The sequence below is a fragment of the Centrocercus urophasianus genome, unplaced genomic scaffold (assembly GCF_019232065.1).
Source record: "Centrocercus urophasianus isolate 14NV4802_14NV808 unplaced genomic scaffold, USGS_Curo_1.0 seq_5, whole genome shotgun sequence".
Lineage (NCBI taxonomy): Eukaryota > Metazoa > Chordata > Aves > Galliformes > Phasianidae > Centrocercus > Centrocercus urophasianus.
Window position 1 is genome coordinate 6,617,939 of NW_024885088.1, and position 26,822 is coordinate 6,644,760.

The window sequence follows — 26,822 nt, forward strand, 5'->3', positions numbered from 1 at the left end:
TTGCACGCCATGCTTCTCAGGAAATAAATCTTAATTAGATTTACAGCCATGACCTTTACAGTATAAATTTCACTTTAGGAGAGAGATTCTTCCGCTTTTCTGATAGATTCATGGCCAGATTCAGAGCAGACCTTCCACTGAAGTCCAAAACTACACTGCAGATCATGCCCCAAGTATATCGTGAGAAAATTCCTTGGCATGTTTAAGGGCTAACTCTACACAGGCTTAGACTCAATCAAAGCAGTCAGGTTCTTTCCTCCCACTGGTTAGCTGCTGAAATGAGGCAAAAGTGACCAGCTGTACTTTCAAAACTTTGCCGCTATCAGAGGGCAGGGCCCCTTGTAAAATGGAGCTCCTTTTGGCTTTAGATGAAATTGAAGAGGTATGCAAAATATGCTTTTTATTCTGTCGTTAAGTGGCAAGAACAGTGGCCCAAGAAACAGGAGACTCCTATCTCCATTGAAGTTTCAAACTCACGTCTCCTGCCCCTCAAAAGAATGTCCTAGCAAATAGATTGGATACTTAAACTCTTCTCTCATCCTCTCTGATCTTGGTGAGCTAATCTGGGTCTGGTAAAAAGTCCTGTTGAGCGACCTTTGAGCATGAGTATGGATCTCTGATCTGTTCTGTTCTCACTAGACAGTACGTATATGTTGAACTGAGCAAAAATCCAGTGCATAAATAGCTGAAGCCCTAGCAGGTCCAGAATGGGCACTGGAATTTGGTCCCATCTCCCCGCTAAGTAATTCCCCAGGCAGCTTTCCAGCCAGCACTTGTATTCTCTGCCAAGCTCCTGACATGACCTTCATCACTGAATTTTTTTAGAATTCCCGTGGTAGACTTTGAGTCTCACTTTGGGAGCTATAAGACACAATAAGGAGCGAACAACTATTTAGGTAGTGTAGAAGGAAAAAGGCATGCTTTCTACATCATTGCAGATACCAGTTTGTGTTCTAATGACTAATTACCTTCAGTTTAGTATACTGACTAGATGAGTTTCATCAGTCAGGTCTCAGTCATCATCTGTGCTGGAAAGGACTATTTCACTACTTTGGTTATTCTGAATGGAAAATCTTGCTGTCTGTTCAGCAATAGGAAAAGGCACAGGTTTTTTTATAACTTTTTTTTTTTTTTTTTTTTTTTTTTTCCAATTTTTTCCTCCTATCAGCAATACGTTTTGGACGAATGCCGAGGTCTGAGAAGGCCAAGTTGAAAGCAGAAATTTTAACGGGTGAAAATTATCTAGAAGATTCAGAAATGGCAGATCTTAAATCACTTGCCAAAAGAATTCATGATGCTTACCTGAAAAACTTCAATATGAACAAGGTTAAAGCCAGAGTCATCCTTGCAGGGAAAACTAACAACAATCCAGTAAGTAATTTTAATGTAACTTTAAAGTAAAGCTAGAAGGTCATAAGGTGATAGAATAATTTGTTCAATTCTTAAGCGTATCATTTTAGAAAATGAGTAACTTGCTAATACAGAAATGAGATATACAAAAAGAAATCCCTATAATAAATATAAATGCTTTTAGGCACTGTGAGAATAATAGCTTTAGGAACCACTAAATTATAGTAGATATGTAAGGGAACGAAAATCAGTTCTTAATCAGAAAACAAAATGGGGCATCTGAATGTGAATACCTTGTGGTATTGGTGGGGAAAATGGTTCAAATTTAATATCCTGTTATGAAAGGGGATTGGGGGGGGGAAGGGAATTTCAAATGCTTTTCTGCCACAGATACCACATTAAATACTGTTATCTTTCAGGACATACAGCAGCTCTGAGTTTCTGTTGCTATAAACCCAACAGTATTAATGGTAGGAAGAGAAGGAACTCACATTTCTAATTCTTTGTTAACAGTACTGCACATTTCTTCATGCAACCTTCCTGGTCATAACTGTATGGTTACTTTGAAAGGGAGAATCAGGGTTGTGGGGGCATGTATGCTAAACAGTTTAATTTTCTTCAAGGAAATTTATCCAAGGTCTTGAAAAAAATAATGAATGTTCTCTATGAATTTTTACTTACAGTATTCTGTTCATTGCTAATTAGTAGATATTGTGAAATAGTTACTTAGCAGTTGTACAACTGCTATCCAAGATTTTACTGAGAGCCCTGCTGTTTTGACAATGAACAGAATTTTCCTAGAAGTGATTGAATATGGCAAGGAAATCAATGTTCGTCAATGAAGAGGTGTCTTGTATATATGATAGAGAAGATAAAATCAGCAGTCAAATTAAAAAAAAATTAATTCCAGGAAAAAAAAAATTGGTTGTTATGAAAATTGTAAGCAAGCTGTCTTCCAAATTACGGAATTTGGTGTATTATAGTCCGGTCTAGCCAACCTTACAAGCACATTAAAAGAGAAACATATGAATAATGCCAGTCTTTTACACTGGACTGATGAGATGCCTAAAAATTAAGCATGGGTGTAAATGTTTTGAAGGGTACAACTGACATAAGCCTAAAATAAATACTATGCTTTAATACCTTACCAAGTAGATATCTCCATAAAGTCATTTTTAAGCTTGTTATCGTGCCAGAAGTTGCAATCTGGATTTTAAGTGTAGGGATCCTGGATCACTAAGTCTTAATTTTTGTGTTTGTATTCATGCAGTGAAGTTGATGTAATTGCACTCAGATTAGAATTGTCTGATTATCAGGAGCTAGAGCTTGCATGTGTATCAGTGAATTCACGAGCGAAAAAACAATGAGGAATCAGAACTAGTATGGTAGAAACAGGTTATTTCCTCATTCTTCAATATGAAAGAGGAGAGGTTTTGTTGTTTTGTTTTTTTTTTTTCCTAACCTTATCATCTCTTCCAGGAAAATACATTTTGATTTTCTTTTATCTTAAAATAAATAAATTAATTAATAAAAATAAAACAAAGGGCAGAGAGAGGTTTGTTGTTGGTAATTAATAATCTACCTACTTCTGAAGTATACATTAATATTTGATTTCAGGAGATCCTAATTCTTGACATTACTGTAACTCACTGCAGAATAAATTAGCATTTTTGATGATGACAAAGTGTCATTTTTATATTTGGCTTCTAAGACCTTGGCAATACCTCATCAGATCAGATCAGATGCGTATATATATATATTTTTAAATATTTTTTAAACGAAGGGGGTTTTATTTACAGAAAAGAGTGTGATCAAGACTGAAGTTTAGTGTTGTCTGACATTCTAATGGAATTCTGGTGTTAGAGATTATTTAGACTTACTGTAGCTGGCAAGCTGAGCACAATTTCTATGGAAGAACAGCTGTGACATAGTTATGAAAATCTGATAGTGAACATAAGAGTAATAAACAGGTCACATTCTTGTGACTTGTTGGACTGGATGGCCTTCAGAGGTCCCTTCCAACTCTAAGGATTCTATGATCCTGCATAAAAGTAGATTGAAGATACGTCATACCTATTTACCTTTTGCTTTTTGCCTTGTTGTATGAAGAGCTGACTTGCTTGTAAACACTGCAGTTCATAGTTCTGGAATACGTGGTTTCTCTGTATGCAGAAACATGAAAGAACTCAAGGTTTATTGACAGTTTAAAAACAGATTATTTTGAAAATTAAAAGGTTCACCCAAATCCAATTTCTTTAGCAAAGCAATGATTAATAGCTTTTATTTTATTGATGAATTAATAATGTTTTCTCTGTAGCCCTTTGTTATACATGATATGGATACCTTGTGCATGGCAGAGAAGACACTGGTAGCAAAATTGGTTGCCAATGGAATTCAGAACAAGGAAGCCGAAGTCCGAATCTTCCACTGCTGCCAGTGTACATCTGTAGAGACTGTCACAGAACTTACTGAATTTGCCAAATCTATCCCTGGCTTCTCCAATCTTGACTTGAATGATCAAGTGACGCTGTTGAAATATGGAGTTTATGAAGCCATCTTTGCCATGTTAGCATCTGTAATGAACAAAGATGGGATGCTGGTAGCCTATGGAAATGGTTTTATAACTCGAGAGTTCCTGAAAAGCCTGAGAAAGCCATTCTGTGATATAATGGAGCCAAAATTTGATTTTGCGATGAAATTCAATGCACTGGAACTGGATGATAGTGATATATCACTTTTTGTCGCTGCCATCATTTGCTGTGGAGGTAAGTGCTACATATTTATTCTTCAAGGCAGTAAAAATTAGAGAGGGGTCTAATTACTGTGTATTTTTAAAGGGGGAATGTAAAGAGTGTTGGTGTATTTTTGTTTGATGTTTGGGGATTATTATTTTTTAATGTTTAAGGAAGCAATATTTGCATTTACACAATGGACTGAAAAGCAGTTTGTAATGAAATTGGAGACAGAGGGGTATGGTTTTGCTCCCTTTTGACTTGCTGATTGGATCACGTAATGAATTCTGCACAAATGCACAGTGCTGTCGATGCACGTCCTATTTTCTGATTTTAAAATTGCAACTTATTTTCAAAACCCAAGTTGATCAGCTAATTCCAGAAAGTAGTTTGTGATGCTTTAAAAAACAGTTTCATAGTACCTTGGAATGTGGCTTTGTTTTTATGCCCATTGTTTATGAGAGAAAGAACACAAATGTTATCCCTTCTTTCCTCGTGAAAGGGCCTACATACTTAAGGTTAAGTTCAAAACTATTCATAGGCGTTTTGAAAAAAGAAAATAAGAAGATCAAGACAGTTCCAATGGCATGGTTGCCTGCTTTTTTTTCATATGCTGCCAAACTCGTAAGACATTTCACCGTTAATAGCAGCATCCTCAACAATTACAAGAAGAGAAAGTCTGTAGACTTTCAAATGCTTCAAGTGCTAGTTTAGACAGTAAGTTCCCACCGAATCTTGTGTTACTTTTGCACCACCATATTGATATTTTGAGTTTTCAAAAGTCAAGAGAGTTCTTTTCAGGCAAAATGGTATTTTTTTCTTTTCTTCTCTGTGGAAATAGTTGAAGTTTGCAAGAAACAAATTTAGCTTGTGACTTCTCACAGATATGTTTGACCCATAGAGTTGTATAGGATAGTATAGGTAGATATAGCATAGTATAGGATTGTAAGTAGCTGCAAGTGGGATCCAGTGCTGAAAAGTGTGAACCATCCTTAGTAGGTACTTCTCTACACCCTGTCAATAATTTATGCTATAGCAAGTTGTATGGGAACCAAGGGTGAAAGCCAGATATTTTGTATCTTGATTAGAGCTCCCAAACTTGAAAACATCTTTAGAAATAACCATGTGTTTTTTAACTCTTGTCCTTACTATTTGAATTATTTTATTGTGGCATGCAGATTATAGAACTGGATTCCTAGGCTGAATGCTTCTTTTAGTTTTGCGAGTGGAAGGGGTGGGTTTTGTTGTTTTTTTTGTTTGTTTGTTTGTTTTTTGGTTTGTTTTTTTTTTTTCCTTTAGCAGCACAGGTTGTATTTAGTACTATGAGCTTTCCTCAAATAACTGTGGGCATTGAAAATGCTTTGACCTGAGGGCTAAGACTGCATTTTTTTAAAAGTTTACTTTAAGCCTGTTCCAAAACCTGTTGAAGTTGATGAGGTGATTGTCATTGCCCTCAAGTGTATAATATAAATTTGTACTAGTCTATGAAATATAGAATCCATAAGATAGCCTACAATAAAGAATATTTCAAAAATTTTGACATGTATTCTTCTGTTTTGAGAATAGATCGTCCTGGTCTCGTAAACGTAGGACACATTGAAAAAATGCAGGAGAGCATTGTGCATGTACTGAAACTGCACTTGCAGACCAACCATCCTGATGACATCTTCCTCTTCCCGAAACTTCTCCAAAAAATGGCGGACCTGCGGCAGCTTGTCACAGAGCACGCTCAACTTGTGCAGATAATCAAGAAGACTGAATCTGATGCACATTTACACCCTTTACTGCAGGAAATCTACAGGGATATGTATTAAGGATTTTTAGTATTTTTTCCGCGATGTTTAAAGACAACAGCAATATTAATAATAGATGGGAGCAAAATCACTTGCTATCAGCTGTTCACTCAGTTCGGAGCGTGAAAAACGTAAAAGCTAAGTAACTGGAGTGCTACAGGTCTTTTGTTTGAGTTCTTCTGTCTTCATTCGAATGAGTTCTGCAGAAAAATACTGATCGTAATGTTCATGAAGCGCCTTAAAGCAGTTCTTTTATTTGGAAATCTGAAGATTGCTAAAGAACATATATTTGTATAATAAATCAGAATGTTAAGTAACAGAAATGAGGAGGAAAAAAAGAAAAAAAAAAAAGTATTTCCTCTTGGCTTAGTCATTTTAGAGTTACAATAACAAATTCAGCAGATTCCTCCAGCTACAAGCACCGTCATAAAGGTGACACATTCTTGGCTAATGGAAATACTGAAGGACAAGTATTATTTTTCGTTAGAGGCAATCAGTCTAGATTTATCAAATGATTGGGTATTACTGTACATACATATATACAAAATTTGAAAGACCTTTCTTGTGCCATTGCTTGAAATCCATGAAGCACACTACAGCTGCACATAGCATGGCATTGGTGTACTTTACAATTAGTGCACTGAAAAGACAATACTTTCAATAAATGAAATAAAATCCCAAGCATTAAAATAAACAATACAGCAGATAGTACTATTCAGGTTTTTCTGGAAGAGTAAAAGTGCTAAGTCATGGAACTGTTGTTTGGAAAGGAAAGGAAATGCAAAAATCTCCCTGAGGAAAAACTTGTCTAACCATGTGTAGCTTGGAAAACTTACAATAGCTCAAGATGCAGTCAGTTTTGACTTAAGAATACAACTTTGAATCAGCCAGAGTTCTGGACAGACAGAAAAATCTGATCGAGGGGGGAGAGTGGGGGAAGAATTTCAACTGTACAGCATTCTAGTGCAATGATAACTTACTCTGAAGAAATGATTACATAGGAAAGGTACTTTCTTCCTGTATCTTGGCAGTATGGAGTTAATTGAACTTGTTTACTTTTCTGATGAGTACTTTTTTTTTTTTTTTTTTTTTTTTTCCAATTCTTCACTCATATATTTCTAATCTTTGATAGACGTTGCCTATAGAAGTAATAGCTGGATTATTTTACCAAATTTTCTCCTTCTCATTAGAGCCATAGTAGATAAAGTGGCAAGAAAATAGAGCTTGTCAATTGTCTGATGTTATGAAAGAGAGTACAACTGAGAGTAAGTTTATCATATACCCGAGTGTTTTACGATAGAACTTACTCTTGATTAAAAATAAGCTACAAGGAAACTGCTTGCCTCTGGCATTTTGCAGGGTCCCTTATTGAGATTAATGCACAAAATGTGAAAGCAAGTGCTAGTTGCATACAAGGCACTGTGCTAGTTTTTTTTCTTGACATTTTTTAATCTGATAATTTCAGTTTGTTATTTCTGTATTTTACTATCTGTTTCATAGCAAAGGCTTCAGGAGCCAGTCTTAACATTTTTGCAACCAGTTAAGCTTTCAGTGCCACAGGATGACAAGTTTTCCTTGTTTTATTGTAGCTTGTTTGGAAACATTAGGATCTTAAACATTCTCTGAATTAATTAAGATGGATGAAGTGAGAACATCATGTATTGGTGCTTATTTGGTTACATTTGTTTTTGCACAAGCCCACTGGCATGGCTAGGCACTGAATAAATTACTGGTTTAACAGCAATTTGGTATTTACCTAGATGATGGCCATTAGCAGAAGTTTTAGTGCGAAATACTAAAGCATCAGCCTCAAATTTGGTGACCTTCTAAGGCAAGATAGAAGAATTAGGTCCACATGCGCAGAACTTCCTCCTCTGCATTCCCTGTCAGTTACCTTCTTCTCCCCACAGCTGGGATGAATAAGCATTATGTTACAGCTCCTTCGAACACTTCAGTAAGGGAAGATTGTTGGTTTTACTGGGAAACAGTGGATGAGAAATGGGTTGTCTTGTGTCTTGCAACAGTAAGTACTGTGCCCTCAGAAATAACAGGAAGGTTTTATCAGTAATGCTGCTTAATTCTTCAAGTCAGCCTTGTCTCTCAAGGAAACGGTGGCTTTTGGGTATAAGATAGTCAGCACTGAGGTATTTGATAAGCAATATTGCTTAGTTAAGGAAGTAGCCAAAATCTCACAATGGCATATTAGCAATCTGTAAACATTGCATCCATCCATAGGAAGTGCGCAGTGCTTAGCGGCGTGCAGCTGATGGTGGTGGAAATTCTAACGGTGAAAACTCTAACAGCCAACTGGCTCAAGTTTGTCTTCTGAAGAAGAGCGTAAGCTGCATTTTCCCCCAAAGCACAGTCATGTGCAAAGTGCAAATTTGAAAGTTCTCTTCCATTACTTGCATGTACTGAAGTTTCTCAGAAAACAAACAAACAAACGAAAAGACAAAATCACTGTGGAGAAAACGTATTTTCTCCGTTATTGTTTCCAAAAATGGCTAATACACTCAACTGGAACTGAAAAGTTTCATTATAAATACTTAAATTTGGCAAAATTATAAAGAATTTAAAACAGCTTTGTATCTATATTAGAAGCCTCTTTGTAACAGGATCCCATTACTTTAGGAAATTAGGAAAGTGCGTTATTTGCATTTTTTTTCTCACTTCAGGTGCGTTTTTTCTTAATAACAAAAGAAAATGCAAGCATTTTTTTGAATAATCCCTTTGGACACCAGCATTCAATTTCTATTTTAAATTAAATTGCAGGCCTTTAAATGTATGGCAAGAATACATCTGTGAGTTACAGAAGTATAAACAAGATGATAATGTAGCTGAAAATTCCGCATAAATTCCACCGTCTACAGGTTTGCACTGTGCATGTACCCACAGACTCCTTCTGTGGAGATATTCAGGACTTACCTGGACACTTTTCTATGCAGCCTCCTGTAGTGAACCTGCTTTCGCAGAGGAGGTTGGACTCTGATCTCCAGAGGTCTCATCCAACCCCAGTGATTCTGCAATTCTGTGCGTTTCTCAAAGAATGAAACAGAGCAGACAGTTCACTTGCGTAAGTGTGCAAAAGGAAGTTCTTAATTTAAACCTTCTGCTTCTAAAAAGTTACGTCAGAGACTTGTGTGGATGACTAAAGTAGATATTTGCCAATTAGATGTCAAAAGTACTCAATTTACATTCATTTTCAAGAAGTTTGGAGTCTGACAAGTTTTAAGTATATTACTGAGGAGCTTTCAGCATCTCCACATCATAGAGATCATTTAATATTTTAAAATGTTCAATCTATGGAGGGAAATGAAGTTAGCTGATTTCAGGATAAAGATTTATTAAAGGCTTATTAATTTGCTATGAATAGTTTTGATCTGATTCTTATCTACGCTAGCTTATTTTAATGTAATAGCATTGAAGACTCCTGGTTAGGGACCAGGAGTGCCTAACTGTGGGAATGAGCTTACAACCAGAGGCAGCAGGTAGATAGGGATCCTAAGGAGCAATGGTGCAATTTAGGATTTCAATAAACCTACCACCTATTCACTTTGGAGGGTCTTTTTGTTTCTTAGTTTTTGATTTATTGGTAAGCCTTAGGTACTTTAATGGCAGGGAAAAGAAAAAGCAAAAAAAAAAAAGGGGTTGTTTCTAATAATTAGGAGTACTCATTTTCAAACTCTATAATATATTGTTTAAAGGTACTCTGTGTTCAGTTTGGTAGTGCACAGCTGTCTTTAAGAAAAAAAACCAAAACATTGCATTGTACCTTACGTAAATTTCGGAAATCCACTTTTATTTAAAACACAAATTGACTGTCAATGGACAGAAATCAAATCTTTCTTGGCATTTAAAGAAGTGTTCTTCTTTTGTCATTTCCATGTGCCTTTGTGCTTTGGTTCTAGCCAGCTGCTAGAAAGCTGAAGTGTTGCCAAAGAGCATATTTTAGCTTTATTTCTGGCCTGCACAGATTTAGGAAATACCAGCAGTTGCACTAAGTCCGTTCTCATGAGAGAGCTAGCACAAGTTTGCAAATCAAAGAGCTTATAATAAGCATCCAAACATTTGTTTGTTTATTCAAACTGCTAAAGCTTTGGAGATTTATTCATCACGGGAGCTGGGTCACACACTGGTAAATTGAAACTTCCTCCTTATCTCTAATGGAAAGCCTGGACAACTTGAGCATCGTGTCAGACAAAGAAATCAGAGATTGTGCTGTAGCTGCTTCTACTGTGTCTAAAGAGGAACAATTTCAGCTCTGTCTCTCCTTAAAAGCGACCATGTTACTTAGTAGAAAATCTGCAACTGCCTTTAACAAATGCATTTGCAGCTGTCGGGTTATTACTTAAGGATAAGTTCTTATAAAGAGTGGACCTTCACTGAAAACCCCGATCCCTTAGTAAGTGTCAAAATGTGAGGGTTAGTACGGTATCTGGTACTTGCTTATATCTCAAGTGCTTTCTTGATAATGAGTTGGATATATATTTTTTTAATCTAGAGTTAATTAGCTCTGCTGTCCTCTTACTAGAGATTTAAATTATATGTGGGTTTGATCTGAGATATTGATCGTATGTACTATGGAATTTTTTAATGTAATGTAATACCATTTCTTCACATTTTGATTTGTAAAATATCAGAATATAATTGCAAGGTATAAACTTTCACTAAATTATATTACAGAGGTACTTTAAGAAAAATATGTAAATTATTTAATTTAAATACTTGTTTCATACTTTATCTTGTGAAGCCTTTTGTACAGTGAGGAAAGATTTACTTTTATGGGTAAGGGTGGTGGGCCTTAAGTCAAAGGCAAGCATCTATTTATTCCTGTGTGAGTTTTATTCCTATCATAAATTCTGCAACTTGTCACCGTTTGGCATTGACAGTTGGCACCAAATTGAAAATTGGATTTTCACACAGAATATAGACTTCCTTAAAGTAAGTCTGGGTTAGGATGAAATGTAACTTATGGCTGCTTCTTTTCTGAATTCCTTAGACAGCAATGGAAAAAAACTTTAAAAGCTACCATCAAATGTGTCACTTTACACTGTAAATATATCATATAAATGCATTGCTAACTAAATCCATCCTAGGGCAAAGGCATTCCTCTTCTGGTTTCCTTAACGTGCTTACAGTTTGGTTTTTTTTTAAAGCTTCTTCAGCTTCTGAAGCCTTTTTTTCCCCTTAATCTTCTTGACTGATTGCATCAGTGTTATCTCATCAGATTCCGCCGAAGCCTTGTTTCAAAACAGAATTTCTACTGCAAGGACCTCAATTTCAGCTGGGCTGCCTCTGCCCCAGGGGTAGGCTACAGGCACAAGAGAGATTAATCTCCTTACAGGCTGGGCCTTAAGAATGAACTGGACTGCAAGAGCAGGCATAAGGTACTTAAAAGCCATTTTAAGTATTTTGGTATGTTTTCTCAGGTTGGATACACATGAGCTGTAATTGCTACTATGGAGGGGAAAAAAAGAAGAAGAAGAAAAAAAAGCAGCACAATGCAAAAAGTTTTACGGCATTCTTCACCCCTGAAAGAGGAAAAAAAAAAAATGGTGGTGGTAAATATTAGCCAACCGAAATAGTGGCACACGCTCCTCCTACTGCGTAGGAGTGCAGTATAAACATTCAAAATCTCTTCGGTGATGTGTAATGGGAGTCGTAAGATTAGCAAAACTGCCGGGTGATTCATATGCACGTTGCCACACAAAGAGCCATCCACATCCAGGCTTCCCTACCTCAGGCACATCTGCGTGCCACAGGAAAGTTTTGCTGCCCGGTGTCGGAATTGCCTTCACGGAGACACGGCGCCTTTGCCCCGTCGGTCCTGCAGCGCTCTTCGGAGCTGCTGGGGATGGAGCTGATCCGCTCATCTGCGCCGTTATGTCCCCGACAATCACATAGAGAATGGGAAGAGGCTGCTTCAACGAAATGCCTCACCTCGCTCCCTGCAGGGACAGCTCCCGTGGGGCGGCTGGCAGTGGGAGGCTGTGGCTTCCTCTCAGTGGCCACAGATATTTTCCTCTGGTTTCGGAAGTGGAAGAACATTTGCGGCTTCCTTAGTGACAACAAAGCTGATCTAAGTTTGAATAGTGCAGATTTTAAAAAGAATGGGGGCGCCCGCGGTGGGGGTTGACACTATCTGTGGTATCAGCTTCTCAGATGAGCTGCATTTCATATCGCTCCTGATATTTCACTATACAATCACTCTGATTTTCTGTAGGAATGTAACAATTACGTCACGATGTTAGAACCCTTCATGGTGTGTTAAATTGTCTGTTACCTGCTACGACAGAAAAAAAGCACATTTTTGTTAGCATTGCCAAATCCTAGTCGGTAGAGCTAATAAGTGTTTAATTATGTCAAGATAATGATATTGAAGAAGAAAAAGAAAAAACAACAAAAACCCAAATCATTGTTTCCAGTCTTTTTTTTTTTTTAATTTATTTTTAGAGGAATTTTGGGGTGTGTTTTATTGCAAAGAGCTGGCATTTCTGGAAGGGAATAGTAAACCTGATTCCCATGGAATGTGTTTCTCAGTGAAATCCCACCCAGTGCCTCTGGGTTCCAGAGGGTCTTTCTGTCAGACCAAAATGCAGACGGGATTTCCAGGAAAGAACAGCAGCCCTGGGCTCACAGGGTCTTATAGGAAAGACAAAGTCACGTACATGCGTGAATGTAAAAGTTACATCTAGTGTAACGTGATGGTGGCTTCTCAGATGTTACCGGCCTACCGAGATAGAATGAAAAAACTTGGAACTTTTTTACATTGTTTTTTTTGTTTGTTTGTTTCCTTCTCCTTTAAAACATAAATGGTTGGATTCACTGTTTGTATAGAGACTGCTGGAAACCTCTGTGCTTTAAAAAGAAAAAAAAAAAAAAGTTATCCTGCAAGATTGAATGTAAACACGATTAATTTGCAATAAGTTTTTGCCTTAATGGTTTTAAAAAAAATAAAGTATTTTTAAAATGAACCTAATGACTTGTGCTGATCTTTCATTTCCAGAAAATAAGTCATGCTACTGTTGTGGTTTTGAGACTGGCAGAGTTGTTACGCTCTGCTGGTGGCCTCTTGTACTTTACTCTTGAACTGCACTCACCAGGCTTTTAAAACCTACTTTCAGGCTAAGAGTTAACATACAACCTGCTGCAAACACTGTGAAATAAAGAAAATAAAAACTTAGATAATGTTTTAGAAAGACATTTGCCTGTGTAAACATACCATAGCATCTTGTGTTAAGTAAGGAGGGGGGGGGAGAAGCTGTGTGTAACATGGAACTAAAATTGAATAACACCAATTTTAAGCAAGATGCACATCACTTTATTTGAAAGAGTAACCTCTTACTACTGCAGAAGGGAATCTGAAATGTTGAGTTCTAACAAGTATTTTTTTAGGCAATTAAAGAGATCTATGCATTTCATACTCAAGTGCAAGTAGAGCTTGAAAAAGGTTGCAATATATCCATGATTGCTCCTCTAATAACTGCAAGAAATTCTACTCTCCAACAGCAGAAACCAATACATGAGGTTCAGTAAAAAACACAGTGAAAGATTCCAGGACATTAGAAAGTCTTAAATAACATAAAATAACTCATCAAAATTATGTTGATTTCTTCTAGCAGATACATGGCTGATCCTCCTAAAAGGATTGCGTAAGTATAAAACAAATGATAAAGCTGAAAGAGTAGAGAAAAGGAGCAATGATAACCGAGGCATTGATACTGGTTCTGAACCAGTGACCAAAAAAGCATGAATAAAAAAAAATAAAATATTTTTTACAATAAAATAAAAGCATGAATGCGGAGCTTATGGAGCACTCTGGACATATCCTCAAGGTGTGTGACTGATTGACTATATTAGCATATAAATCTTCCTCGTAATTATGGCAAAGTCAAGGCACAGACATTCATGATGCCAATATAGAGACTAAAGAAATTGCTTTTTCTCCTAGCAATTTTTTATATATATATTTTTTACTAAAACCATGTTTCTCAAATCCTGATTGTTCAACTGCCCGCTTCAGAAAATAATTGACTTCAGTAGCTGGATTTCCATATTAAACTAGACAAAGTAACCTCTTCCATCACTGTGCAGAGACGGACTGGAAAGCTGAGTGCAAAGTGACTGCAGATTTGTATCCTTCTAAAAATTATTATTTTAAAAAATGTAAATGTTGCCATTATAAAAGCATGTACTTTCTGTGATAGTACTGATACAGGAATTTTGAATTTAGATATTTCTGTGGCTATCTATGACGTTTTGTCCCACCACTATCATTTTGGACTTAAAAATAAAGCTCTGACTTCCTTCCTCACTGTAATCTTACCAAGCTAACAATGGCAGGTTCACAATTGCTGCTTACATTCTTGGACGTAGAGCGAATTAAGTCAGATAAATCTCTCAGATTTTTCGTAACACTGTAGGATTATTAAGAGCCATACAAAACATTAAAACAGCAAATGGGAAACTGGGATATAGTTCCTATGCTTTAACGCTGTTCAGTTTTTTACTACATGCATTTGATAAGGCAACAAACAGGCCTTTCTGACATTCCTTCTGCTTTTCCAGCACCCTAAGGCCATTCTGCTGGTGCTGCAATTGCTGCATGGTGATGCTTGAAGCCAAGCCAGTGGGAAACGTGTAGCTGTGTTCTGTAGCAGAGAGTTAATGAAGGTCACTACTTCAAAAGGAGCAACATGATAGTCTTAAAAAGGAGAGAGGAGAAAGCTCAGCCGAAGAACTGTCTCTCTCTCTTGGTCTTTCAGTATTTATGTTTTTGAATCCATTTTTTTCTTAGACTTTGACTGGGGCTTCCTTTTTTCCATATCTTCTTGTATTTCCAAAGGAAAAGCCTGTAAGTTTTCATTCACACAGGGGAGGCAGAACCTTTTAGTGTAGAACAGACTACATTCCTGTAAAGAAAACAGTATTAGCTGGATACACAAAATGGAACTGCTTAAGTTCCACTCTCATTGAACCACATTTATATGTAGAATCTTTATTCTGAATTAAATTATTCTTCTATATTAAAATACTCCAGCAATTTTGCTTCTTCTATTCAGTAATTCTAACACCTTACTTGAGGTACTGAGAGAAAAATAAAAACTGGACTGTAATAAAAGCTAACCAAATAAACAATTATTTTAAAGAACTGACCTTCATTAGCTCAGTGCTATAGTAAACAGTTACCAATTTCCTTGCAGTTTGCTTTTTCCTTCAAGAATCATTCCTCGTGTGATCACTAAATTATAAACAAGGTGTAATGAGTAAGCCAAGCTGCTGTTGCTGATGGATTATTCCTGAAGAGTTAAACAGGAATGAAGACATCAGACAGATCAGAACATCTTTCTGGGAGTAACAGATTCTGTGGGCTTCATCTAAACAGCAAAGTTCTCTATTGCTAAATCTTCATTTATCTTCCCAAGATTTCTCCCTGCTGGGAAGATCTTCCAGCTTCCTGAACTGGCATTTGAGATCTGAAGTTTCAGAAAGCTCTTCTTGCCAATTTCCATGAAATGGCAGAAGGGCAAAGTCAAGCACAAAGAATGTAGGTCAGAAACAGTGAGCTCTGAGACTTCAGTTGCATATTTTTCCACAACTACCTGAAAACTTGTCTTTGTAATTTGCATGTTTGCATAGCCCTAGGAGAATACTTAAAGTATACTGTATGAATATCACAGAGATGTCCAGTAATCAGAATAGCTAACTGAATTTAATTCAGCTGAGACAATTCAACTGAGATTTCATCCTTTAACCAAGATTTCACCCTTTAACATTTTTTACCTTGAATAAATGTACTCGCTGATTAAAAACCAAAACCATGCATCGTACTAAAGGTTGAGTGGACATCCCTTGCTGCAGTTACTGAAGGCAAAGTATTAGAATCTGTTGTGCTCAAAGATGTTTTCCTGCCCTTGAAATGGAATGGCTCTGTGACCTGACATAGTTCACATCTAATTTAGTTAAAGAGTGTTACAGACCCCATATTTATTTTCCACACAGTTAGCTCTAACCAGATGCTAGAATTATTGAATGGGAAGAAGGGAAATTGCTGGAATATTTTAATCTATTTGCAGTGCAGAGTTCAGACAACTGGAGGAGAAGCTTATTGAAGTGTTACTCTTTTGCCCTGCAGTGAGACTGAAGTTCTTAGTTCTCCAGGCGTGCTGATCACTAAATTCCAAACAGGATTTAATAAGTAAGCTACAGCGGTGTTACTGATGGATTATTCTTGGGGATTTAAGCATGAATAAAGACATCAGTTCAGATGGATCAGGACATCTTTCCGGGTGCAGTAGATTTCAAGGGTTTTGCTATTCAGGCAAAGTTTTCCTCCTACCACGATGTTTGTGGCTGGCCTTTCTCTAAGAACTTGGTTTGGATACTTTTGCATTTCTGTTCTCACTTTTGTTTCCCTTGTCACTCACCTTCCGCACTTCAACAGTAGGTACCACTTGATTATATCAAAATCACAGTCTCCTTGCCTCTGTGTGACAAATTCTCTTCATCTATTGTCCTTTTCTGCACCAGTTGTCATGCTTTTTCACATTCAGAGTTGTGTGAGGCCCTCTGAAAAGCCCCCTGCATGGTCTCACAGCCTATTGTTTTTTGACCTTTGATATCCTTAATACATTAAGCTGCCAGTTAAAAAGGGAGGATTAGAGTGTAAGTTGGCCCTGCTATTGTTGCTTGTATTACAATATGGCACACAGCTCCCCAGGCCCTCAGGTTAACTTCATGGCTCCATAGGGATGGCCACTGCACCTGAGGATACTGCTCAGCAGTGGCAAAGGCGGGAGAGGCTTTTGCCCCACTCTGCAGATGAGAAGCTCAGGTGTTAAGACCGAGCTCCTCACAGACATACAGGTGCTCAATTTGCATTCTTTTAACTGAAATGAGTTGACAGCTTCTGCTGATTTCTACTTATGGGGCTTACACAGAATCATGCCTATGAACCACACACATCCGGATTGCGGGTACACACACCTTTACAGAATCACAGAATGGCCAGGATTGGAAGGGACCACAAGGATCATGAATCTCCAACCCCCTGCCACATGCAGAGCCACCAACCTCCACATTTAATGCTAGGCAAGGCTGCCCAGGGCCCCATCCAATCCAGCCTTGAACACCTCCAGGGACGGAGTCCTCAGACTCCTCCCTCAGTCATGGGATAACATAGCCTACCTGCTACAAATTATATTCATTATGTATATCCAAGCCCTCCTTTGATCACTGTCCTGACAGGACTCCATCCTTAACTAGACAATTCTTTAACTCCTTAGTATGTTTTACCACAACCACAGTCAAGTCAGGAGGGGGCATTTTCATCCAGTTCAGGCAAAACTGAGCTGTCAAAGCTAACTGACAGAGTTTATTTCTCTTCTCACATGGATTGTGTCAAAAATATAGATAACGGCATTATTTTTAGCACACTTATGAAGGAAACCCTATGTAAAGGAAAGAGTCTGCCTAACCTTCTTCAGGACTGACCCTGCATGACTGAAAGTTGTGTGGAAAGCAGCTGTAGTGTTATGTTTATCACTTAATACCTACAATCATGTCCAAGGTCACTGTCTACTCAGCTCCTGCTACAGTGAGCAGTAACAGATGAAAATTGCTCCCTTTCATCATTTCTTCTTTAAAAGTAGCTTCTTATAAGTGTGTAAAACCTATTTTTAGTAAGTGTTGCAATAAAAGGAAATGCCTGCTTTAAATGACTAACGATCACATTACATCATTTCCTCTCCCCTTCAATGAAAAAGAAACAGGAAAAAGGAACTAAGTCTTTCTAAAGACTTTAAAAATATTTTTATTATTCTAATTTTTTTCATTTTTTTTCCTTTTTTTTTTTTTTTTTAGCATGTTTTAAAACAATCATTAGAATTACTTCCATTTGTACCAAACTTATTTATCAACAATGTGCTAAAGACTGGTTCAGTAGAGTGAGTACAATGCAAGTTGACTGTAAAATAACTTAGTGAGACTTGAGAGACTATCTGAAGACGTGAGTTTATGAACATCATATAGAACATAAATCTTGACTTCCCCTGGCACAGCAGCTGTAAAGACACTTCCGCTAGTGCGGGGTGTCTCAAAAAAAGCCTAAAATCTCATTCTAAGATACAAAAGCTAGCAAATTAAATCCAATCCCTTTGCTAAACCTAGGATCAGACAAGTCTTATTTTTACTACACGTTAGTCTAGTACTATATTTTGAGTTAACAGAGAAATGTTAACTCAACCTGTCACAGACAGCTTTCCACCATATTGCTCCAGCCTCTTCGCCAACGAGGACCAAGAAAATATGATTTTCTTACTTTCAATTCCTATGTTATAACATCGTGGAAACAGCATAAGGCTCAGTTGATGTAGTTGGGTCAAGCAATAGCAGGAACCAGAAACAACCCACAGAGATATTATCCTAACTATAGCTCTCTCTATTGCCTTGGATAAATTTTTACCTCTCTACACTCTAATCTTCCCTACATGAAAGAGAAATAGTATGTATTTACCTACTTTAGTGTGGGTGTTTAAAGCAGTAATTATCATTTCTGCAGATCTCTTTCAATGTTACCTAAGCAGCATTGCTAAACAGATTTGGAAACCATAGTTGTATGCATGATTCACTATCTGGCCTGGCCAGTTTGGTAAGGAATTTATTTTCAATAATTTATGATTATGATTTTGCTTTGAGTGATACCATTAGGGGAATAATGAAGACTCAGGTAACAAACAGTAAATGCCTGACATATTTACACAACAGCTAAAATAGGCACAAGAAGTGTTAAAAGATACAAGAAGTTTTAAAAGAGGCTTTTACTATTCATTGCTAATGTCTTCTATGCTGTCACACTCTAGATTATCTGAAACTGTTATTAAACCTTTTAAAATAAAAAAACACACCCACATTCAGAAGAGGAAGACTGCATGGTAGGACACTGAGAGGCTGTACCTCAATATTTCTGATAGATTTGATTGCCAGATTTGAAAATATCTGTTGAATCCTTCATAAGTTCAACACACTTGAATTGTGAATGCAAATAGCAAAAAGAGCTCAAGTTTGCCCAAAGTGTGCCTGAGTTACTAATCCTGTGCAATTACATAGGAGGGGTAAACCTGACTTGTTAGGGCAAGAATCAAGCTCATTACCCCTAACTATGTGATCTGCACTTGCCCATACGCTTGCTATTACTTTGGCTGTTTGTGTGTGACTGAGGCAACCACCAGCCCAGACAGGGACATTCACTGCCACAAGGAAGACCTTGCTCACATGTCAGCTTTACCTCCACACTGTGTACATGCACACAACTGCCTTAAGCTACTTGTCTCCAGAAACTTGAGTTCAGCACTCGGGCTTCATCTGATTCCCGTAGGAATCCTCAGGTAGTTCTAAAAAGAAAAACAAATCCCAGTTGCAAATGCTAATCTGATCTTTTTGTGATTTTCTTTCATTGACATGACAGAAGAGACTTCAGAAATGGTACACGAACATAATCAGGAGAAAAGTGCTAATTTCACACTCCTCTTAGAGCAGTGTAATAAATTCATGCTCAGTAATAATTCCCTGCAAATCAGAATAACGCTTAAACTTGTCCAAGAGTCTCAGCTGTGTTTCTCTCTCCAAATTCTGTGAGCATAATTTGACCTTTATTTTTAATCTCAGAAGAATTTCCTCAGTTCCAACACCTAAATTGTCTGGCATTGGCATATGAGCTGTCTCAGCTGCCCATATTATCTCACTTCCTGCTCTGAGTATGCCAACAGTATTGCTCTGTCCTACCAGAAAAATGGCCACCAAACATGAGAAAAAAATTCCCCACCTTTACGAAGTGCATGTCTTTCATTTTTTTCTTTTCATTTGGCTGTTTGTTTTTAAACTCATACTACTAGCTACTTTTGGAAAGAGTCATGTCGCTGAAGCTAGTCCCTACAAAGTGCAAACAAAGGAAGAGCTGAAAAGGCTGAATTTGAAAACTGCTAAAGCTGACACTTAAGATTAAGGTGTGCTCAGATACATGCTATTAGCTGCACTCCAGATTTAAGCACACTGATCTGAGATAAGGAATGACCACTTTGAAAGAAAGGCCAGGATTTGGCTGCTCTCAGGGCAGTGGCATCTGGTTGAACAAATACATGCTGTAGTCCATTTAAATGATCAGGTGACATTGCCTCCTGGGCTGACTCATCCATGCATCCTGACCTCTCCGTGAGTTCCAAGTCTCTTTCAGACACAAAACTGACATGCTGAGGGAAAGGAGTAGAACCTGAATTTTCTCATTAATTGTACTGCCTTAAAGAAGCACAGTACAGCCTCCAGACAGTGATAACTGTGTAATAACTGTCTTCATTTTTGCTTTGAACTCACAGCAAACAAAGGGACCAGCCCAGCACCGAGGAGAAGTTATTAAGACAACTGAAATTTTATACCACTTTTCTGGACTGTGCTCAGATTTCATAGCTTAAAGTTGGTGCTGGCTGCTATTCAAATTCGTTCTTCTTTAGAGAGCTATCACAGCACTGCACAACTCTCCTCTCCGTTTAATTTCTACATGAGCTCTTGCAAATACAACAGTGAGCTTGCGTTGCAGATGCAAACCTATGGTTGTTCATATCCTCTGTACAGGAAAAATCTACCACTGTTACAATACTATAAGAAGAAACCTAAAGATCTTGAAGTAGTATGTGAACTCCCCTGCATTTGTATGTGCTGAGAAATTAGAAAAGAGTCTGCACTATGCTTGAGAGGATGGAGTGTGCTCCTCAGTAAATAGCACATAAAGTTGCTGATTGTTTCCATTTATTAGCTTTACCACAGGGTAATCAACAAGAACATGCAGTTAGCCAGTCTTAAAAATAAGATGTTTGGGTTTTTGATGTGTGGTCCTGGACTGGAACAAAAAGAAATGTCTGAAGAAGTTTGTTTTGTTTGTTACTTACTGCACCAACACACACACTTCTTCTACACAAACAGCACAGAGACCCAAGGATGAGGAATTTCTCTTTGTCGGGGGTGAAAGGGTCCTTCATGACATAACTGTCTTCCAAAATCCTGTAAGAGAATAATTTCAGACTTTTAAAGGTAGATCTCACAGTATGGAAAGGGTTCAAACAGGGAAATCGGGAGGCTGAAAGGGTGGCAGTCTTCCCTCTGGTGTTGCATGATGCAATGTAGCAGCTATGCAGCTCCCTTCTTCAAAACCAGCATTGTGACTGCTTGCTGCCAACAATACTCCACTATCTAGCTTTCAAGATTAGGGCAATTGATGATAATTTCAACATTGTCTTATTAGGCATTTTTTCAGTGCTTTGCTTTCAAGTATTCCTTACGGTCTGCTTTCATGACAGGCACTCTTTCACACAGCCAGTTTTAGTACTTTCTCAAGTTATTACCTCAACTGCACAACTTTAAGTAGGATTTCTCTTCCAAAGCTGCATACACCAAATATAAAATAAAAAGAGCCTGCTCTTAATTATGTCCACGCTGTAAAGCTATAGTTCTCACCACTACCAAGCAGGAGCTGATAGCACAAAGCATTACAATGATCCAATATATTCTTCCTTTGTGTCAGAGACTGTAGTTTTCAGAGAGTACATTTGTTAATAATTTGCATCAGAGAAACATTTATTAATAATTTGCATTTATTAATAAATTGGCAACCTGCTTGGGAAAGATAAAGCCTTATTCTTCCTGAGAGCTCTAGGCAAAACAGTGCAGAAGTCAGTTTGTTGTCTGTCTGCACAGGGCACCCTGCAAGGCTGGCTTATTTCTGCATATAAATCAATCTTGAATTCTGTAGTAATATGGAGTATAATACATATTTAAAAGATACTGTTAACTCATACTATCATCTTTTAATTGCCTGCATATAGACACATGTACATACATGAGCATCTGTAGGTGCATTCCTTTTTCCCCCTCGCTCATAAAGAGGCATGGCCTACGCCTTTCACCCTTTCATTGTTAGCAAGAAGCAGGCATCTTTACATAGCAGATCAACTCCTTAACAAGTCTTCCAGTGTATAAACACTGGATTATCTTTGCAAAGCTTCCTTTGCAAGATTTTTAAGCTTGATGTAGTCATCATCAGCACAGAGTCTGGGCCATTGTACAAACCTTCATGTTTGGCATATGGTTCCTGTAGCACTGCATTTAGAACTAGTGAGACAAGAAAATAAATCACTGAAGACAGTACGTAAAGCTATTTTTTAGGCACATACAGAAGTGTTATGCTACATCGTTATTCTTTTGCTGTTTGAATCTCAACAATTCAATTACAGTCTAGATGTTAAAACCAAGCTTGGATAACCTAGCATTAAGATTTACACTCAGCTTTAATCCAGACTCTTTACAAAAGTATGTGATCGAAGGAGGTCCATTCCTCTTCTGAGTGGACAAAGGAAAAATTAATAGCATTGTGGGATTTGGAATGATGAAAATACAGCTGTCTAAGGAAAACAAATCTAATCTCAGCTGAAGTAGGTGGCAATCAACAGCTGCTTCAACTTTATAAGAAATAGAGTTGTCTTAGAAAGATGAAACACAGATATACACCTGATTTCCTGTTCATTCCCGAATATGTTTGCCTGATGGATTTGTTAACCAGGATGACCTCAAAAGAACTGCTCACACATTTAAAGCTAAGTGCTTTGTTTTGTGGTAAATATGATGTCTGCAGACAAAGCACTAACTTCATTGTTTCTGGTCAAACTATCCCTGCTTGGCAGACAGAAAAGGCTTAAGTCTTCTAAAAAGTAAATATGTACTAAATTGCCACACACTTTAATGCCCAAAAACTGTCTAGAGCAAAAAAAGCACTGCTGTTCAAAACTCCACATGTCAAACAGTTCTTAAAAAGTGTATTTACCATACATACGAGATTCATGCTGTGTTTACGTGCTGCCCAGCTGACAGAGCTGTGAGGTATAGGCTATTCCCAGAAAGGTTGTGCTGATAGTCAATACTATTCCAGTAAGAAAATTATGGTAAATTGTAGGGTGGCCACTAAGTTAGGAAATATGCAAAAGACAAGTCTGTCCACAGTACTGAAGCAGGATAGGAAAGCTGATTTTTATTTTTGCTATCAACATTGACACTTGAAAAAATTTCTTTCCTGTGTAAAAAGAAAATCACTATGTACCAAACCTAAGATTCATGGTCAATATGGCACATAACTGGGTTAAATCAGCAAACGTTATTCTGCAGCACAAGGTTTCCAATGCCGAGAGCATAAATGAAGTCTGTAAAACATGAAAAACTATACTTACACAATAGAGTGTGTGTTGGGTGGCTTCTGCCCATAGTATGTGTATGGAGCTGTTAAGCCACATAGCTGACACTTGAACTCTCCTGTAGGCGCAGGTTCTTTGGGAGAATCCATCTTTAAGCTATTAACAAAAAAAGCAAAAATATTTTAGCTCCAAAATGCAGTTACGGGAGCATGCCTGCAAGAAGATTAAAACATGAAACATCTAGCACTGCAAACTAAATTCCAATGGAAAATTGGCTACTGCAAATCTTAACTAGTAAACATTTTCTCCCAAAACAAGTTATTTTCCCATCTCCCAGTTAAGTTTCCAAATTTCTTAGATAGGAGTCTAAAAAGAAAAATTTGCCAATTAATTTAGAACCTGATCCATGAAAGAGCTTAGGTAGCAAGGTACACGACTGAGTCCTATGCTCCTTTAGTGCCTCTCAGGCCACGACATAGGCTGTGCAGAATCCCAGTTCAGTTCTGCAGTGCTCATCTCATCCCATCAACTACAAATGGAGTCTTTGAAAAGGCTTGGGACCTCCACTGATGAGGCAGGTATGAGAAAGGTGCGTGCTGCAAAGATTTACTGTGCCTTTTTTCCTTGCATCTGGTTCACCTCCTCATAGTTTTGGGAGCTTAATACTGACTCCCTGTTCTTATCTGGCTCCTTATGGTAACAAGGCTAATGTAATCATGCCTTGTGTAGAGAGAGTGTTGGCCCATTCAAACCACAGGACAGAGGAGCAGGTCCCATCAAAAATGTTTATGTTCTACACCTTTTAAGAAAACTGGCAGAAAAGAGAAAGGAGACTGTTTTATCTTTACTCAGAATACCTGTGTATTTCTAATAATGAGAGAACCTGCATACAGGAAAGCTATTGTCCATCTTTCTGAAAGGCTTCAGTCACCCGTTACAAAGACATAGCTATCAACTCCAAGACAGAAAATAAAATGTGGTGTGCTCCGTCAGCTCCAGTGCTTACAATACTATTTGTTTAAACTTTTGGCCATGGATTTCCATTTGGGAGCTTATTCTACACTGGTATCACTTTACTTGAGAGTCACAAACTGCAGTTTTCAAAAAGCGCAGTGCAGCAAGTATTCTTTCAGGACTGATTTTTATGTGTAGGCATGATCAGATCAAACACAGCTAACAACATGCGTGCCCAAAACTTGCCCCAGTCTATGAATACAACGTAATCACTTGTTTACAGTTCAGGAATCCCTGCTCACCTGCACCATTTTCCTGAATGGACACTTTTACTCTGCAGCTGGCAAGACAACTTGAACTTTTAATTAAAGTCTTCCCACTTTGCACGGCATGCAGTTTTCATCTGTAAACCTGTCAGCTTTTTTAAGTGAACCAGAGCTGGCATCAAGTAGTTCAGAAGATGGACACTAGGAACTCAGATTTGGAAAGTATGTCAGCTGTCATCCAGCTCCCTTCTGCCAAGGGACAGCAGGTCATCCCCTACTCTCTTAGCTTGCCATTTGCACCCTTCCCCTGCAGAGCTGATTCAATTCACTAAGGCCATGTCTCTGTTTCAGCTGAGGATAGGGGTATGCTTTGGAAACTAATTGCGTAACTGTCCCCGCTTACCACACTTGGTTGGCATCATGGAGCAGTCTGAAAGCCCACAAGCCAGAGTTTCTGATAAAACTCAACTGAAAGATGTTCCAGAAGCATATTAAGTATCTTAATACACTCCAATCCGAATGTCCAACTAAAGGGCATTCAGTCTACAGGATAGGACTACAGAGAGTCGGAAACACCCTGATGCATGCAGAGTGGGGATCCAGTACCTGGCATCATGGGTTCATGGCTTTGCTCTTATTGCGTCATACTATTTACTACTAGCTACCTATGTAGTCAAAAGAACTACTTTTTTTTTTTTTTTTTCCCCTTATTGCTTTTGTGAGCTAAACTGGCTTGCAGAGGAATCCAACAAATGCTAACAGCAGTAGATGGTAAGAAGCAAAACCACAGAGCTAGAAAGAGAGGGCTGAGATGAGGGACGTGTATTTTCCCTTTTCAGTGACAGTAAGCTGCTATTTCTGCTCACCCTGTGTGGTGAAACTGAATCCTTAGAGACACATGGCACTAAGGGGAATTGCGGGCAAGGTGAAGCAGGGCTGTGACTACTTGACAGCTAATATTCCAGAAGAACAAGGAGCCCCAAGATCCTCAAATGGTTACAAGGCCTCATTGACAGACATTCAGTCCATAAATTCGTGCTCTGTTACACTGTGAAATTTAACTTTGGGAATAATCACCCTTACCATTTAATTCCTGCAACCACCACCAATTCCTGGCATTTCAGGGGTACGAGTTCTTCAAACGTAACACAGATGGGTCTGGATACTGATTTAATAAATAAATGCAACTCTTAAATACCTTAGGCAACTACATTTTCTGGAAAGTGATGTAAACCTTGGATATTACGCATTTTACCTTGCCCACAGGGATGTGGAGGAAATTTAATTAACTGAAGTGCTTTCAGATTTTCCAGTTAGATATAAAGCACCTATGTGCTATATATTTCTCCCTGAATATTAAAATCTGGATTCTTCAAACTATACACAAATTCAAGTAAGAAGTCTGCTTTTCGAATGTCGCATTTTAGGTTTAACATATAAGACCCCCCAAACACACTGGAAGTTAGCAGCAGTTGGTAGCAATACCAAGACACTCATCTGTCTGAATAAAATTCAGTCTAGGAAACTGCATGCAATTTTCAGTCATCTTTTTTTTTTTTTTTTAAACCAGGGGAAATAATTAACCCCATAGGGTACGGAAAGTCACTTGAATTAAAATAGACAACATAATCACAGTGATCCTTTCATTAAAACAAAGCAAAACACCAATTTAAATACAAAAACAAACAAACAAACAAAAAACAACGTAAAACAAAGATATTTATGGCAGTGGGGATCACACACTTTGGAATGAATGTGTCCTTATTCCAAGTCAGACCAACAGCCCAGGCTTCAGAGATGAAGTGTGTTGGATACAGGGACACCAGCTCTCTTACAAACCTCTGGAATGTAGAACAGAATCTGTTCACCGACTACCACTGGGAAGGAACGATATCTACGTACAAACAGATTTTTGGCTATGCCAGTTGAAAAACATATGATCCTGCCTGCAAGGCACGGGTGAACTCACAATGCTTTCCATTTTAATCCAGGCTTATACGTCACTAGATCAGCTGTACCAAGTTTTACTTCATTGGAAACAGCATTTGTTCCAAGAGCTTGTCTACACAGTAGCATTTAGGAAAGTTAGCTGACAGTGCAAAGTTCACACACATACAGATTTCAGGACCAATGCTCCCATTCATAAGTAAAGTCTGTTACACAAAAAAGCAAGGTTGTCATCCTTCTGCAAAAAAAAAATTAATGACAGGTGTAATAAACTTTTAGTTTATGCATGTGCTTCACACCTTCAGTCTAAACCACCAAACACATGCATCCTACTCTCACAAAAAACTTCTAGTACTTCCAAAAAGCTCATCTGCAACTAAAGAACCTTATCTTCATCTCAGATAACAAAGGCACATAAGCATTTCTGGGATAGACAGACGATCACAGACTCCAAGCTCATTGCTTTGGTTTTATACACAATCTTAGCAAGATGTCCAATACGAAAACTACAACAAAGTATCTGCCTCTCCTCCAAGCAGATGCACAAAG

General features: G+C 37.9%; 2 protein-coding genes across 7 annotated transcripts in view; one reads left to right on the forward strand and one right to left on the reverse strand.

Annotated features, from left to right (window-relative positions):
* Nucleotides 1-9,529, forward strand: part of PPARA (peroxisome proliferator activated receptor alpha) — a 35,986-nt gene extending 26,457 nt beyond the window's left edge. For all 6 annotated transcript variants that reach the window (XM_042834922.1, XM_042834923.1, XM_042834925.1 and 3 more), the window contains 3 exons: nucleotides 1,169-1,371; nucleotides 3,668-4,115; nucleotides 5,649-9,529. In XM_042834922.1, the coding sequence (XP_042690856.1) occupies nucleotides 1,169-1,371; nucleotides 3,668-4,115; nucleotides 5,649-5,896 (899 nt within the window). In that variant the 3' untranslated portion in view covers nucleotides 5,897-9,529. The remainder of the gene's footprint in view (nucleotides 1-1,168; nucleotides 1,372-3,667; nucleotides 4,116-5,648) is intronic.
* A 3,644-nt stretch (nucleotides 9,530-13,173) lies between these two features.
* On the reverse strand, nucleotides 13,174-26,745 carry CDPF1 (cysteine rich DPF motif domain containing 1). Its single transcript, XM_042834928.1, has 3 exons — nucleotides 23,143-26,745; nucleotides 20,815-20,926; nucleotides 13,174-14,787 (listed from the first exon to the last, which is right to left on the reverse strand). Exons 1-3 carry the CDS (start codon nucleotides 23,253-23,255, stop codon nucleotides 14,644-14,646), a joined length of 369 nt encoding a protein of 122 aa, XP_042690862.1. The 5' UTR covers nucleotides 23,256-26,745; the 3' UTR covers nucleotides 13,174-14,643.
* Between the last annotated feature and the right edge of the window lie 77 nt (nucleotides 26,746-26,822).